The 15,272-nt window shown below is 50.7% G+C and overlaps 1 protein-coding gene across 1 annotated transcript in view; it reads right to left on the bottom strand.

The window, feature by feature from the left end:
* Positions 1-1,327: 1,327 nt before the first annotated feature.
* Positions 1,328-15,272, bottom strand: part of LOC308483157 (uncharacterized protein) — a 39,358-nt gene continuing 25,413 nt past the window's right edge. The window contains exons 17-22 of the mRNA XM_081016741.1: positions 14,484-14,717; positions 13,302-13,582; positions 12,168-12,380; positions 11,920-12,022; positions 4,515-4,708; positions 1,328-3,271 (exon numbers count right to left, since the gene is read on the bottom strand). Coding sequence (XP_080872867.1) covers positions 3,143-3,271; positions 4,515-4,708; positions 11,920-12,022; positions 12,168-12,380; positions 13,302-13,582; positions 14,484-14,717 — 1,154 coding nt within the window. The 3' untranslated portion in view covers positions 1,328-3,142. The remainder of the gene's footprint in view (positions 3,272-4,514; positions 4,709-11,919; positions 12,023-12,167; positions 12,381-13,301; positions 13,583-14,483; positions 14,718-15,272) is intronic.

Raw genomic sequence — 15,272 nt, 5'->3', positions numbered from 1 at the left:
TCCCGTTGCTCTGTCCCAGCTCCTGCCAACCTAGCAGTTCAAAAGCAAGTGCAAGTAGATAAATAGGTACCGCTGCGGTGGGAAGGTACGCTCTGGTTTCCATCATGGTGTCCCGTTGTGCCAGAAGCGGTTTAGTCATGTTGGCCACATGACCCGGAAAGCTGCCTGTGGACAAACCCCGGCTCCCTCTGCCTGAAAGCAAGATGAGGGTTTTGCAACAACAGTCGCCTTTGACTGGACTTAACCATCCAGGGGTCCTTTACCTTATATATGCAAATAAACCATATATCATAAAGACACCACAGTCACCACTGACCCTCATTCCATGGAAATTGAACCCTGCACCTCAGATTGAGGTGGCGTGCAACATTATTCTGTGGCACCAGAGCAGGGGTGACCAACCTGGGAGGAGGGGCTATGAGCACATCGAATATCCAGCCTGTCATGTGTTTTAATCTGGTTTTAGATTACAGTTGATTTTAATTATTATTTCTGAATGTTTTAAATGCTTGTTATTTTCTTTTACAGATAAAAAGGAGCTGGGTGGGTGGGAGGGAGAGGAGAAATGCACACACACACAAAAACCCTCAAAAACTTCACTGCACTTTGAGGCAGTAATGCGAACACACACCCTCGGTCTTTTGCAGTAGCAAGCCTGGCCCTGGGGCCCTGGACGTCTGCCCCCAAATGTTGCCCTGATGGGGCAGGAACCAGCAGCCACTCATTTCCCCCTTCCCTTTTTTGCACCCCTCTGCCTGTCTCTCACCTTGCGTCCTCAGAATTGCCACAATCCTGTACTTTTCTGCATTTCATTTCTCTCTGACCTCACTTTTTACTATTTCCTCCCCCAACCACACTCATAACTTCCCGCCTTCCTTTAACTTGACTAGACACTCTTTAAACAAATTTCAGGGTCTGCATTTGATGGGGAAAGCCGTGACAGTCCAAACTGAGTAGACCCAAAGAGATGACCTTTTAGCCGCAATTAGCTGTAACCGCAAGTCTTTCTCAAGGGAGGAATTGCTTCACAAGCAAATGAGGCAGTTGCGTCTGCTTGCTCAGCTGTCATATTGAGAACTGACTAGTTCCTTGTCTTAGTTTTAAGATTTAACATGGTATCCTAACCTTGGGAGATAATGGCTCCCCAACACAAAACCTGTGAGTGGTACTGAGATCACTGAACTCTTTCCCTCAGCAAGAGTGTTGCTTGACCGATTTCCTGGAATGGGATAGAATTGGCAATGCTAGCTGGTACAACAACTCTCCAAAATAAAAACATTTCAAAAGAAGTTGTTAGCTGAAGAGACAAGAAACAAAGCAGGAGAACTCAAAGACAGAAGCTTTTATTTTTTAAAAAATACTGAAACACACAAGCACTTCACGCACATTTCATTACAATTCTCATAGTGACAGGTCTCAGGCTGCAATACTTTCAGAGTAAGCGTGCATAAGACCCACCCCCAATCATTCTGCACAAGGGGAGAGGGGGTTCAGCTCAAAAGACTTGGCAGCAGCCCCAGTCCAGCAAACTGACTAGATTCCTTCCTCCTTCCCTTGTCAATAGTGCAGATCACTGGTGGTTGGAGGGATGCCAGGAATCTGGGTTTGGGGGTGAGGAATTCAGAGGTTGCAAAAGCACAGCAGCTACACATTTACCCATCTTTGGCTGCAGACCAGTTCATAACACACAGCACCACGAGCCAAATATGAGGGATTCTCCACCTTAAGCTGCTTCGTACATGTGGACTGGGCAGCAACAGCCCCATTACACAGCTGATTCTGAGTGTTCTTAGCAATGTGGGAGAGGGGCAAAGGCGTAGCTCAGTGGTAGAGGAGCTGCTTAGCATGCAGAGGGTTGCTGGTTCAATTCCTGGCATCTCCAGATAGGGTTGGAAATGTCCCAATCTGAAACCCCAGGGAGATGCTGCCAGTCAGTGCAGACAAAATCAAATGGACCAGTGATCTGACTATGTATCAGGCAGCTTCCTATCTTCTTCCTAAGAGATGGATCCAACCATCTGGTTTTATATTAGCACCATCCATATCAAAATGCAGTTCAGTGTACAACCATAGACAACACTGTAAACGCCCCCTGAAGACTGATTCACTCCACACAGACACAGGCAATTGTTTAGAACAGAAGTCAGTACACAGGTGCAGTGAATTTGCCCGAGATAAAGGATGCCCTTCAGGAATAATGACACACATACTGAAATAAACGAGTGGGATGATGGTGGATGACCTCTATTTCCCATTTCCTAAAACCCATCCTTCTGAGTTTCATGGATAGAAAAATCGGTGGTCAGTTCCTAACATCTAAACCAAATAGGTTTTCCACACACTTAACTTGCCTTCAGATAATTTCAAGCTGAAAATCTTGGGTTGGAGCCCAGCTTTGGATGCATCCCTAACCAAGCCTACTTGTTGTTCTGTATGGGACAATGACAATAAAGATTATCGTATCAAAAGCAAGTCCTATTAAAATCAATGAAGTTAGAACTACAGCCTTAGAGTAAACTTGTTGAAATCATGTTAGTCTAACTAAGTCCAACTGGCTTCACCTGCTCTAAACATGTCTAAGACTTCAACCCTAACTCTGCTTTGGAGGAAGCCCCACTAAATACAACAGGACTTACTTTGGAGTAAATATGATTAGGATTGCATTGTAAGCCTGGATACAATACAATGGTACCTTGGGTTACAAACACTTCGGGTTATAGACTCCGCTAACCCGGAAGTAGTACCTCAGGTTAAGAACTTCACCTCAGGATGAGAACAGAAATTGTGCTGTGGCAGCGAGAGGCCCCATTAACTAAAGTGGTACCTCAGATCAAGAACTGTTTCAGGTTAAGAACGGACCTCCGGAATGAATTAAGTTTGTAACCATAGGTACCACTGTACTCTTAATCTTTACATAGAAACCTCTGTTCTGCGACCTATCCTGGCTCTTTTGAAAATGCAGCAAAAATTTTTTATCATGTGCACATATATAGGTGCACACTGCAAACATCTATTAAAAGTGGTACAAAGTAGAGCTCTCTCCTTTTCCCATCCCAGCTGAACCACACCCACAGCCCTGATGCCAGGCCAGGATTTCCCCTTCGTTCACTCAGTCCATCAGGGCTGTTCAGAGATGCAGTCCTCAAGAGATCACACATCCTCTTCTTTTCTGACTCCTCTGTTGCTGTATCTGAGACTCCAAGCTCTGGACCTGAGATTGTAGCTTTAAGAATTCCTGCTGGTACCCTTCTTGCTGAAGACGCCTCTGCTCCTGTCAGAGGAAGGGGGTGGAGAGATGCATAACAAAGTCAGCATCTGTTAATTGTAACATATTTTGTGTGGGGGGGGGAAGCATAGAGGATCACAAAACAGATGGAACTGGGCTACAACAGAACCCAGAGCTGCCAGCTCCCAGCAGATCCCAGGATCCATGGAAGTTTTCAAGGAACAAACAAAAACATGTTTCATCCCCTGCCCATGAAGCAAAGAGGGTCACATTTCCTTCTGGACCATCTTCCAGAGAGCACATGTCAGTGATGGGAGGGGGCAGAAGCATAAGTGGTTGGAGCAATTCATGTAAATTTTGTTGCCTTGTATAGTAGGTGTCAGGGACTGGCTGGGCAGGAGAAGGTGTCAGATGCTGAAGGGGCACAGGTTTTAGTGAGCAGGAAGAACCTGACAGGGAGCAGTTCAGACTCTGAGGCTGAAGCAGAGGAGCGGGGGTGGTCAAGGGACTGCTGAAGAACCCAGGAAGTCTCCCTCTCCTGCTGCGACAAACTCCCCTCTCCACTTGCCTCTGAGATGGGCTCCAGTTGTCTCCAAGATGGGCTGAGCAGAGGCCAGAGGCATGCCAATGCAGTTAGAGACTGCTTAGGAAACATCCAGGAGGAGGAGCAGCCTTAGAGAGGGTGGAAGACAGGGACCTTCAGTCCTGGCAACCCTTCCATGGGGCAAGACCTACTGGGGAGTGTTGCTGAGATCACGAGGCCAAGTTGCATATTCGTTTCCTTGAAAAGTCAACTTCACCAACAACGGAGACCTGTGTCTGACAGTAGGCTAGCTTCTACACATGCTCCACTCTCTAGCCAAGGAAGCAAGATGAAGGTTGCTTCCAGAGGGGTTGAACAATCAATCCCTTTTCACATGGAACTTTTGAGTATTATAGCTCTGGGGTGGGGAATAGGGGGCCTCTGAAAGAACTCTCAGCATCCTTAACCAAATGACAGCTCTCATTCTTTGAAGGAAGCTGGGGCTGTTCAAAGTGGTATCACAGGGGCTTTCGATGCATGGTGTGAATGGGGCCTGTAGAATAATATAGCCATCCCTAGTGCACTAACCATTGTGTCAAGAACATGTCGCAGAATACAATGAAACATCAGTTTTAGAGGGCCCTCTTAAGCTCCACTTACTGGTGTGCCCTTGCTGATCATGAGACCTACACATAAGGCACTGCATGTATTGAAACCTCATTTTTAAGAAAAGCAAACAACATGGGAGCAGAGAAGGGCTGTTACCTGGAGCTTCTGGTTCAACAGTCTCTCATTCGCAGCCAGGAGGGCCCTCCTGTCTTCATCCATCTTGGCCAACAACTGGCGCTTGTGCTCCTCATAGCTCCGATCCTTTTCCCGGATCATCTGCTCGGCCTGTTCTTGCATCCGTTTTTGCAGCTCAGCTTCCCGCCTGGCGGCCTCAGCCCTGGCTTTCTCCACTATAGTGGGGGAGGAACACAATTAGCAGGAATGTCATCTCCCACCGGTGATGTTTTTCGAGCTGTAGAACAGAGGGGGCCTTCCAGATATCAGTTGGGTCTTCAGCATGTCTCAGCCAATGTGACCATTAGTGAGTGTTATGTACTGAGTTGAATAGGATCCAAACTGTAGCAGTCTGATTGGTCCTAGAACAATAGGATCCAAAAGGCAGCAGTCTGATTGGTCCTAGAACAATAGGATTCAGAATGCAGCAGTCTGATTGGTCCTAGAACAATGCAGCAGTATGATTGGTTGGCAGGAACCACCCAATCCTGCTCCAGATAGAAGTGAATCCACAACCTGATTGGCTTACAGTAGAATTCCAGAATTAGCCAATCATGTGCAGCCCATTGTGTAAATAATGTATATAAAGCAGATACTGTGAGGGGACATTCATTCATTCCTCCTCACCACTATGAGCTGAATAAAGAGCATGAAATCACTTTGCGACTCTGAGTATATTTCACTGGCGACGAAGGTGGGATCCCGCTGAGCTGACTGCCACACACAGCACCGCAGCACCGCCAACTGCCGCACCGCTGCCTCGCACCGTGTATCCAGGCTTCAGCTCCGGGGCACAAGGAACTCAGAATGGCAGCCAACAGCAGCTTCTCGCCATTCAACCCAGCATCTGGAGACTGGGAAGCGTACGCCTCCCGTTTCACCTTCCTCCTAGAAGCCAAAGGGGTCACCGACGAAGAAGACGCCAAGAAGAGGGCGATATTCTTCAGCGTCTGCGGAGAGGAGACGTTTGAAATCGCCCGGGCTCTCCTTGCGCCTGAAGACGTCGCTACTGTTCCATACAAAACAATAATGGAACAGCTGAAGGGGCACTTTTCGCCGCAGCCCTCAGTGGTGGCTCGTCGAAATGCCTTCTACGCAAAGCGGCAAGCCCCTGGGGAAACCATAACTGGGTTTGTGACCTCTCTCCGCCAAGCCGCCCGGTTCTGCAACTTCTCAGAGCTGGAGAACATGCTTCGTGACCGCCTCGTCGGTGGCCTGAAGGATGAGAAGCTGCAACGGCGCCTCTACGCTAAGAAGGACCTAACGTTCCAGGTCGCTCTGGAGGAGGCCCTGGCAACAGAAGCTGCCGAGAGGTCGACCCAAGAGGCACGGCCGAGCCTGCCATCCCAACCGAGGGTCCACCATGAAGACCTCACCGACGACTCAGGATCCGACAGGGAGGAGGTGCACCGAGTACAGCAGCGCACTCAAGCAGCGCACAGACCACAGCTGCCTCGACGAGAAGGAGGGAACTGCGCAAGCTGCGGGGAGAGTCACGAGAGGAGGACCTGCCGTTTCCGCAACGCAGAGTGCAGGCAGTGCAGAAAATCGGGACACATCGCCCGGGTGTGTCGGGCTCGGCCCACCCGACACCAGGCATCAGATGACCAATCCAAGAGCCCCAGGTCCCGGGGCCCAACGCACCAAGGCAACTCGACGGAGCTCACGGACTTCCAGGTATACCAGTTGCCCCACCCCAACGTAGAGAAAATTTATGTAGAGGTACAGATAGAGGGGGCCCCATGCCGCATGGAGCTTGACACGGGTTCAACTCTATCCATAATCTCGGCAAGGACCTTAAGGAAACTGTGTCCCACTGGGGGTCCCAAACTCAGGCCGGCCCCATTCACCCTCCGGGACTTCCAGAAACGTAAGGTCCCCACAATGGGGGTGGGGACCTTCAGGGTGCAATACCGAGGGCGGACGCGGCAACTGGACTTGCTTGTGGTCAAGGGCCCCTACATTAGCTTACTGGGATTGGCATGGTTTGGACCACTGGGGCTAGCTGTCACCGGGGTGAACCACACTAGCTTACAAGTGGACGTGGACGCCATATGCAAGGAATTTCCAGGGGTTTTCGATGGGAAATTGGGACAGTATACGGGCCCCCCCATTGCGCTACAGCTTGACCCCGCAGTACGACCGGTCAGGCTCAAGGCCCGCCGGGTCCCGTTCGCCTTGAAACCCCGTATAGACGAGGAATTGGACCGACTCGTAGAGCAAGGAGTGCTGGAGCCGGTGCCTAATGCTCCCTGGGAAACCCCAATCGTCACACCCGTCAAGCCTAATGGTTCGGTCCGCATCTGCGCAGACTACAAATGTACCATAAACAAGGCCCTCACGGCCCACGCATACCCAGTGCCAGTGGTCAGCCATGTCCTTGCCACCCTGGCTGGGTCGAAAATTTTTGGCAAGCTGGACTTGGCCCAAGCATATCAACAGCTGCCAGTAGATGAGGCCACAGCAGAGGCACAGACGATTGTGACGCACAGAGGAGCGTTCAGGGTAAAGCGGCTGCAATTCGGTGTCAGCGTGGCACCAGGCATATTCCAGAATATAATGGACTCTCTCCTTAAAGGGATTCCTGGCGTCACCCCCTTCTTCGATGATGTGTTGATTGCCGGCCCCACACCAGAGGAGTTTGAGGACCGCCTCCGCACCGTTCTGCACCGTTTCCAGACGGCGGGTCTCAAGGTGAAGCGGGAAAAATGTCTACTAGGAGTGCCTCAGGTGGACTTTCTGGGATTTATGGTGGACGCAGAAGGGGTCCACCCGACTGGGGACAAGGTACGGGCCATTTGTGATGCCCCAGCGCCCAAGAGCAAGACTGAACTTCAGGCCTTCTTGGGACTATTGAACTTTTACCATTCCTTCCTTCCCCACAAGGCGGCGGTAGCGGAGCCCCTACACAGACTCCTGGACAAGCGGGCCCCTTGGGTGTGGGGCCAGCGCCAGGAGGCCGCATTCCAGGCAGTCAAGGACTTGCTTGTCTCAAACTCGGTCTTGGCACACTTCGACGAGAGGCTGCCGGTGGTGCTAGCATGCGACGCCTCACCCTATGGCATTGGAGCTGTCCTGGGGCACCAACTCCCGGATGGAAGAGAGGTACCGGTGGCGTACTTTTCCCAGACACTCAACACAACCGAGCGGAACTACTCGCAAATCGACAAGGAGGGTCTGGCAATCGTAAAGGGAGTAAAAAAATTCCATGATTTCTTGTACGGGCGGCCCTTCACCGTGGTGACTGACCACAAGCCGTTGCTTGGCTTGTTTGCCCCCGAAAAGCAGACCCCCCAAGTGCTGTCTCCTCGCGTCCTCAGGTGGTCAATTTTCCTTGCCAGCTACCAGTATGCACTGATTCACCGACCTGGGAAGGCGATGGGCCATGCGGACGCCCTCAGCAGGCTACCACTACCGGAAACAGGCCCTGACCCAGCACCTGCACAAGAGGTTATGAGCCTGGAGCTGCTTCCCGACCGCCCCATTCAGGCACAAGAAGTTGCACACCATTCCAAGAAAGATAGGGTCATCTCCCGGGTCCTGGACTGGGTGTGGAGGGGATGGCCCAGCAGCAGCCCCGGGCCAGAATTCGCCGGCTACACAACCCGCAAACATGAACTGTCGGCCCACAAGGGGTGCCTGTTATGGGGAAGCAGAGTCGTTGTTCCCCAGCCCCTCTGCAAAAGGGTCCTCACAGCCCTACACGAGACACATCCAGGGGTAGTAAGAATGAAGGCCCTTGCCAGGAGTTATGTGTGGTGGCCGGGGATCGATGGAGAGATAGAGGCCTGGGTCAAACACTGCCAGGCCTGCCAAGAATCCCGCCCAGATCCCCCAAGGGCCCCAGTCCAGTCCTGGGAGTCCGCCCGAGCACCATGGTCACGCCTGCATGTGGATTTCGCTGGCCCCTTTCAGGGGAAAACATTCTTCATAGTGGTGGACTCCTACACCAAATGGCTGGAAGTCGCACTGGTACCGTCCACTTCCACGTCCGCAGCCATCCGGGTACTACGCAGGCTGTTTGCAACCCACGGGCTCCCTGACACTCTCGTCTCAGACAACGGGACTGCATTTACGTCAGGAGAATTCCAAACCTTCACAGCGCAGAACGCCATCCGCCACATCCGTTCGGCGCCGTTCCACCCTGCCACCAATGGCCAAGCAGAACGCATGGTGCGGACCACCAAGGACACCCTTCGCCGCATGACGCAAGGGGACTGGGAGTACCGCCTTGCCACATTCCTTCTAGCACAGCACAGCACCCCCAGCTCAACGACTGGCCGGAGCCCCGCTGAACTACTAATGGGTCGGCGCCTTGCAATCAGATTGGACCGCCTTCACCCCGATAGAGCTCAGGATGAGGTAGTGGTGGGGGAAGGCAGGAACCCCCGGACCTTCGAGGCCCAGGACCCAGTGTACGCAAAGAATTTTGGGGCAGGCCCAGCATGGGTACCCGCCACAATCACCAGGGTCACTGGCCCCGTGTCGTACGAGGTGCTAACGGATGGGGGGCAATGCTGGCGCCGCCACTGCGACCAGATACGGCGACGATTCCCGGGAGAAAACCAGGAGGAGGACAGGTCAGAGGAGTCCCAAGGGAACAGCGGGGCAGTGAGGCCCATAGAGCAGGAGGGGCCAGCAGGAGAGGCAGAATCAGTAAATACAGAGAGGACCCGTGAGGCCGAAAGGACACCGGAACCAGAACCACGACTGAGCGAGCCGGTTGCACCAGACCAAACAGCCGCATCACAGCCAGCATCCTTGGAACACGAGCCAGAACCCGGAGCCCGGACCAGGGAACACCCCAGGCCACAACGCACACGTAGGCCGCCGGCATACCTTGAGGACTATGAATGCGACCTCCCGGGCAGGACTGGAACTTAGAGGGGAGGGGTGTTATGTACTGAGTTGAATAGGATCCAAACTGTAGCAGTCTGATTGGTCCTAGAACAATAGGATCCAAAAGGCAGCAGTCTGATTGGTCCTAGAACAATAGGATTCAGAATGCAGCAGTCTGATTGGTCCTAGAACAATGCAGCAGTATGATTGGTTGGCAGGAACCACCCAATCCTGCTCCAGATAGAAGTGAATCCACAACCTGATTGGCTTACAGTAGAATTCCAGAATTAGCCAATCATGTGCAGCCCATTGTGTAAATAATGTATATAAAGCAGATACTGTGAGGGGACATTTATTCATTCCTCCTCACCACTATGAGCTGAATAAAGAGCATGAAATCACTTTGCGACTCTGAGTATATTTCAGTGAGGGACAGGAGATGCAGTCCAGCCACCTCCAGAAGGTCACAGCCATCCCATTCCCTGCTCTGCAATGAGCCCTGCTCTTTAGAGTGGCCTGTAATTTAGGTGGGCAGATACAGGTCAGGGCTTCTGCACATTATCTGGGTGGAAGAGGTAATGTTAAGTAGGTGTTGCTCTTCATGCAAGCAACACTTAATGAAGTGTCCTCCTGTAATGAAGAACATAAGAACAGCCTCCTGGATCAGGCGTGGTGTGTTGAACTGAAAGGTAAGCTGGTCTGGAAACTTTGCATATTGATGGTCAAGATGACCCCTGCCTAATCGGTAGCAGCTGCAGCACTGAGCACATGTGTGCTTCACATGCTTTGATGTATCCACAGGCCCCAGGCATAGCTAGAGGGGGAGGTATGGTTAATACCACCCACTTGTGTTCCCAAGATACCCCAGGCAATGGTTAATACTAGGCACCTGTGTTTCCATGTGATGTAAAGGTACAGCTTTCCAGGTCATGTGGCCAGCATGACTAAACCTCTTCTGGCACAACAGGACACCATGACGGAAACCCAAGCACACAGAAATGCCATTTACCTTCCTGCCACAGCGGTACCTATTTATCTACTTGTACTGGCGTGCTTTCGAACTGCTAGGTTGGCAGGAACTGGGACAGAGCAGTGGGAGCTTGCTCCATCACTGGGATTCAAACTGCCAACCTTCCAATCGGCAAGCCCAAGAGGCCCAGTGGTTTAGAGCACTGAGCCCATGAAGATTGTGTGTATCTTTACTTGGGTGCAGACAAGCCATCTCCTTGCTGCAGTCCATCCCATGGAATGGTGTGAGCAGGGGGGCGGAGGGAGCTGTCAGACTTTTGCTCTAGGTTTGAACCCTTCCTTAATAAGTTGTTACACCTGATCGTTCTGATGGTTTGGGCATCTTTCTTTGGAATTCCTGCATATCCGAACTCCTGGGAGCCCTCCTCCGACTCTGCAGGGTGCTTTAGCCAGGTCAGCAGCCCACCTAGTCCAGCAAACTCTTTTCATGAGGGCCAGCCAGATGCTTATACAAAGGCAACAAAAAGGGTTTGACCACAACAGCACTTTCCCCACTTGTGAACCCCAGCAGCTGGTATTCAGAAACGTATTGCCTCTGCCAGCGGAGGTTCCCAGCTATGCCTCTAACCGCACTGTTCCTTACCTGAGAGCAGGTTCTGCAGAACTACCTAAGGTGCTGGAGTCTTCCTGTCTTTTGCACCTCAAGGGGGTGGAGCCTTGCAGTTTCCACTTTTGCCAGGTGCAGAACCTGCTCCCAGATGGAGAACAGCACAGTAGGAGGAGTAGCTGGGAATTCAGGGCAGTTGCATTCAGGGCTGGTCTAGCCCAAAAATGCAGCGCTGGCATCACCTGAGGTGGAACGACTCAAGCGGCAACAGACTACTTGGGGAGATGCTTGATACAGCGACACAGGTTGTTTCACACAACTTTTTAGGACAAGAACGTCTGGGATAATGAGTACCTACCACTGTGCCTACACAGAGTCTTAGTGGGTTGTGTCCAATGCTGGTCCTACTCAGAGTAGACCAATTGAACTTAACAGACATGACTAACTTAGGTTCATTAAGTGTGGTGTAGCGATTAAGAGCGGTAGTCTCATAATCTGGTGAACAGGGTTCGCGTCTCCGCTCCTCCACATGCAGCTGCTGGGTGACCTTGGGCTAGTCACATTTCTCTGAAGTCTCTCAGCCCCACTCACCTCACAGAGTGTTTGTTGTGGGGGAGGAAGGGAAAGGAGAATGTTAGCCGCTTTGAGACTCCTTAGGGTAGTGATAAAGTGGGATGTCAAATCCAAACTCCTCCTCTTCTTCATTAACTTCACTGGGTGCACTCTGTATTACAGTCATACCTCAGGTTACGAATACGGTTGTGCGTTTTTGGGTTGCAGACCACGCAGCGCTTCAGGCTGCGAACACTGCGGGTTGCGAACGTGCCTCCCGCACAGATCATGTTCACAACCCAAGGTATGACTGTAGAAACAATCCATTGTTTACTGTGTTACCATATTTTCGCAGCTACAATGGCCTGTTGGGGCCAGTATGTCTTCAAGGCAAACAAAGCCTACTGGACAGGCGCTTACCTTCAAGCTCCTTCTGTTTGTCCGTGAGGGTCTGGTCAGCCTGCAGAATGGACTGGGCAGCTGTCTCCTTGGATTCCAGGAAGTCTTGCAGGGCCTGGGAAGCCTGAAGAGGGGAGAATGAGGTGGCTCATTTGGAACTTGGAGAAGAATCACAAAAGACACCTCTGGGCACTTCCAGATGGCTATTTATTGTGAACTGGTAATCCTCTAACTTTAACCCAAGAAGCCAAGGTTGCTGACCAACATACCATTACTCCCTTCTCAGGTGCCTGGTGATATTTCTCCACTACTTTCTTCTGGTCCTCGAGGAACCTTTGATAACCACCAGGCACTGCGTATTCCCCATTGCTAATCCTCTCCTCCATTTCTTGGAATAGCTCCATGAGCACAGCCAGGCAACGGTCTGATGATGCCTGCTCGTTGCGAGTGCACAACTCTTGAAGTTTTTCTTGTAGCTGCCTCTGGAGGAGAGAGGTGGGCAGAGTCAGATAAAGCAGATGTTCCCTAATAAAGAAAAGCCTGTTATCCCCTGTTCCAGGAGTTCTCCAACCCTGAACCTCTTTGCTGGTCCAGCTGACCAAGGCAGTTCATAGGTGGTCCACTCCTTCCAATAACCCAGATCTTCACCGTCTGCCATCTAAGCTGGTTCATCCTAAACTTGGGTAAAAATCTCCAACCAATCTTTCTGAATCGGGCCCAGATATTAATTGGAGCAATTTCAGATGATATTCCGGGCAACCCTACTGTTCCTTGGAAACTCAATGAGATTTTCCCATTTAAGATTGGAAAAACGAGCAACTGACAGAAACCAAAATTGACAGGTTAATCCATCCCTACTCATGAACATGATAGGGGAACAACTCAGATTAAGATACGATTTCTCCTTTTGTTAAAAATGGGGGGAATATCAAAAAAGTATTTTATTTTATTTTAAAAAGGAGATCAATGGGGGGACAAGCTTCCCTGAAATACTGCTTCTCCGCCACTGCCAATCCTCCCCTGTAACTTGAAGTCACAGAAGAGTCTTCAATGTTGTCCAAGATACCCCCCCCCCATTTACTCAGGGCAAGAATGTGGTCCAAAAGGCCTGAGAAGCATCCTATGCTTAGAACCAGGACAGCCAATATGTTCCCTTCCGGATGTTGCTGGACTCCCAACCTACCATCATCCTTAGCCAGAATGGGAGATGGTCAGGAATGGTGGGAACTAAGAGTCCAAAATATCTGAAGGCTACCACATTGGCTCTCCCTGCCTTAGAACATGCTCCAGGATTTGCTGGGATGCACAGGAGTTCTGCAGCAGACAGAAAAGGCTCTTTGAACTTAGGAAACCAACCAATAGGGCCAACATCCTATTCCCACGAGAGACATAGAATCCTGTACCCCTAATTCTCTCTGGTGCACTTGGTCATCGTCCTTGAAGGCACGGGCCAGGAACACTTGAATGGCCTCCTCTTCGCAAACAGCGTGCACTTGCAGAACCTCTGCGACGTCCTCAGTGGGAGAACTCAACATGAGGTCCACCATTGCCTCATAGCGGTTCAGAGCATCCTTCACGGCGGCCTGGTTCTCGATCTGAGCCAAGGCCACCACAGCGTTCTCGATGCAAGGCATACATCCGTTGCGGATGGAGTCCACATAAGTCTCCACTAGGCTCCCCAGGGCTGCAAAAGGGAGAGAAGGACAAGGGCAGGCTAACTCAGTTGTCTATTTTATTTCATTAACTTTCTGTCTTTCTTCATCCAGGGAACTCAAGGAGGCAACAGCTGTTTTATTTCATAAAATCCAGAGGGGTTGTTTTTTTTTTAAAACAGAACATCAGAATCTTCTCCAAAAAACTAATGTCTAAATTTTGGCCTCTTGCACGAAATAAAAAGATTTTTTAAAATCCTCTCTATACTTGCGAGTGACTCCCTCAAATCCAATGGGACTTGCTTCTGAGTAGACCCGCATTTGGACTGGGAATTTTCTTTGGCTTCATGGGCCACATTCTTATGAGAACTGACCTTTGGTACCAAATGTGAGAAGTGGGCAGGGCAACCCACTTGACCATCACCTGGCGTCACAATAACGTCACTCGATTTGGTGCTCTGAAGTTCAGACTTCAAAGCCTCTTGCAGGAAGAAAGGCACTGCTAAAGTGAGGGGACAGGGGGACTTTGTTTCAATGGAAGCTGTGATCCTGCCAAACCGAGCAGGACTGAACTCCCCACTCATCACCTGATGAATGAGGGTTAAATCCTCCTTGCTCTGGCTACATGGGTGAGTTCCCTAAAGAAAAATGGAGCAGGATTAGCCCTAATCCTGCTGTACTGGCTGCGTGGCCCAGTTTTTTGTGTGGAGAACTGGTATGAGCAGCCAACATAGAATTGCCCCCCCCTCACCCAACAGCTGATGTCACACATGCATTGGACCGATATTAGCTAATAGACAGGCGGTTATGGTTTTGGGGAAAATGGCCTCATAAGTCAAAATGGAACCCTGATGAGCCAAAGAGGCCCAACCCCTGCTGCATCTGGAATATTCCAGAAGCCTTTTCAATATATTTTCCCCTGCTTCCACTCACATGTCCCAGTCACCAAGTGCCCTCCCTGGATCACTTTGGCCTGGGCGTTCTCATAAATGTAGTTGCAGAAACAGTGCGTTTGCTTCACGAACTCTGCGCTCAGCCTCGATTCCGGGAGGTCTTCCAAGACGGCCAAGTCTTTCCGTGAGGCTGGGCATTCAAAGGCAAAGCACTTGCGGTTGGGGAAATACTGCCGCAGGAATTTCTTAGGAAGGTCTTGCTTTTCGGGGGCATCTAATATAGAATCAAATTACACACAATACTGTTAGTATAAAGTGTTTCAACAGCTTGGGACCATTTACCTGCAAGGCTGCCTTACACCATATACAGTGGTAACTCCAGTTGTGAACGGGATCTGTTCTGGAGGTCCTGCTGTATCCCGAAGTTTTCGCAACCAGAGAGACCGCTTCTGCGCATGCGAGCGGTGAAACACTTCCGGGTTTGCCACTTTCACAACCCGAAGTTGGCTTTACTTGAGGGTAACGTAACCCAAGGTTCCACTGTATTTGCTCACTTGACTGCTTTGATCCGCATAACTGGCACAGCTGCCATGCAATACCAGGTCCACATTGGCAAGAAATCACTCTTAGTGTGGCAGAACCCATACTTTGGAACACCTTGCTTACTGACATCAGGCAATCACATTCCCTATGCAGAGACATCACCTTGCCAACAAAGGTCCGTATAGTTAAAGCTATGGTTTTCCCAGTAGTGATGTATGGAAGTGAGAGCTGGACCATAAAGAAGGCTGATCGCCGAAGAATTGATGCTTTTGAATTATGGTGCTGG

Source organism: Podarcis pityusensis (assembly GCF_964106645.2).
Source record: "Podarcis pityusensis genome assembly, chromosome: 8".
In the NCBI taxonomy this organism is placed as follows: domain Eukaryota; kingdom Metazoa; phylum Chordata; class Lepidosauria; order Squamata; family Lacertidae; genus Podarcis; species Podarcis pityusensis.
Note: the sequence above shows the minus strand (reverse complement) of the source record. Positions and strands in the feature narration are given on the sequence as shown.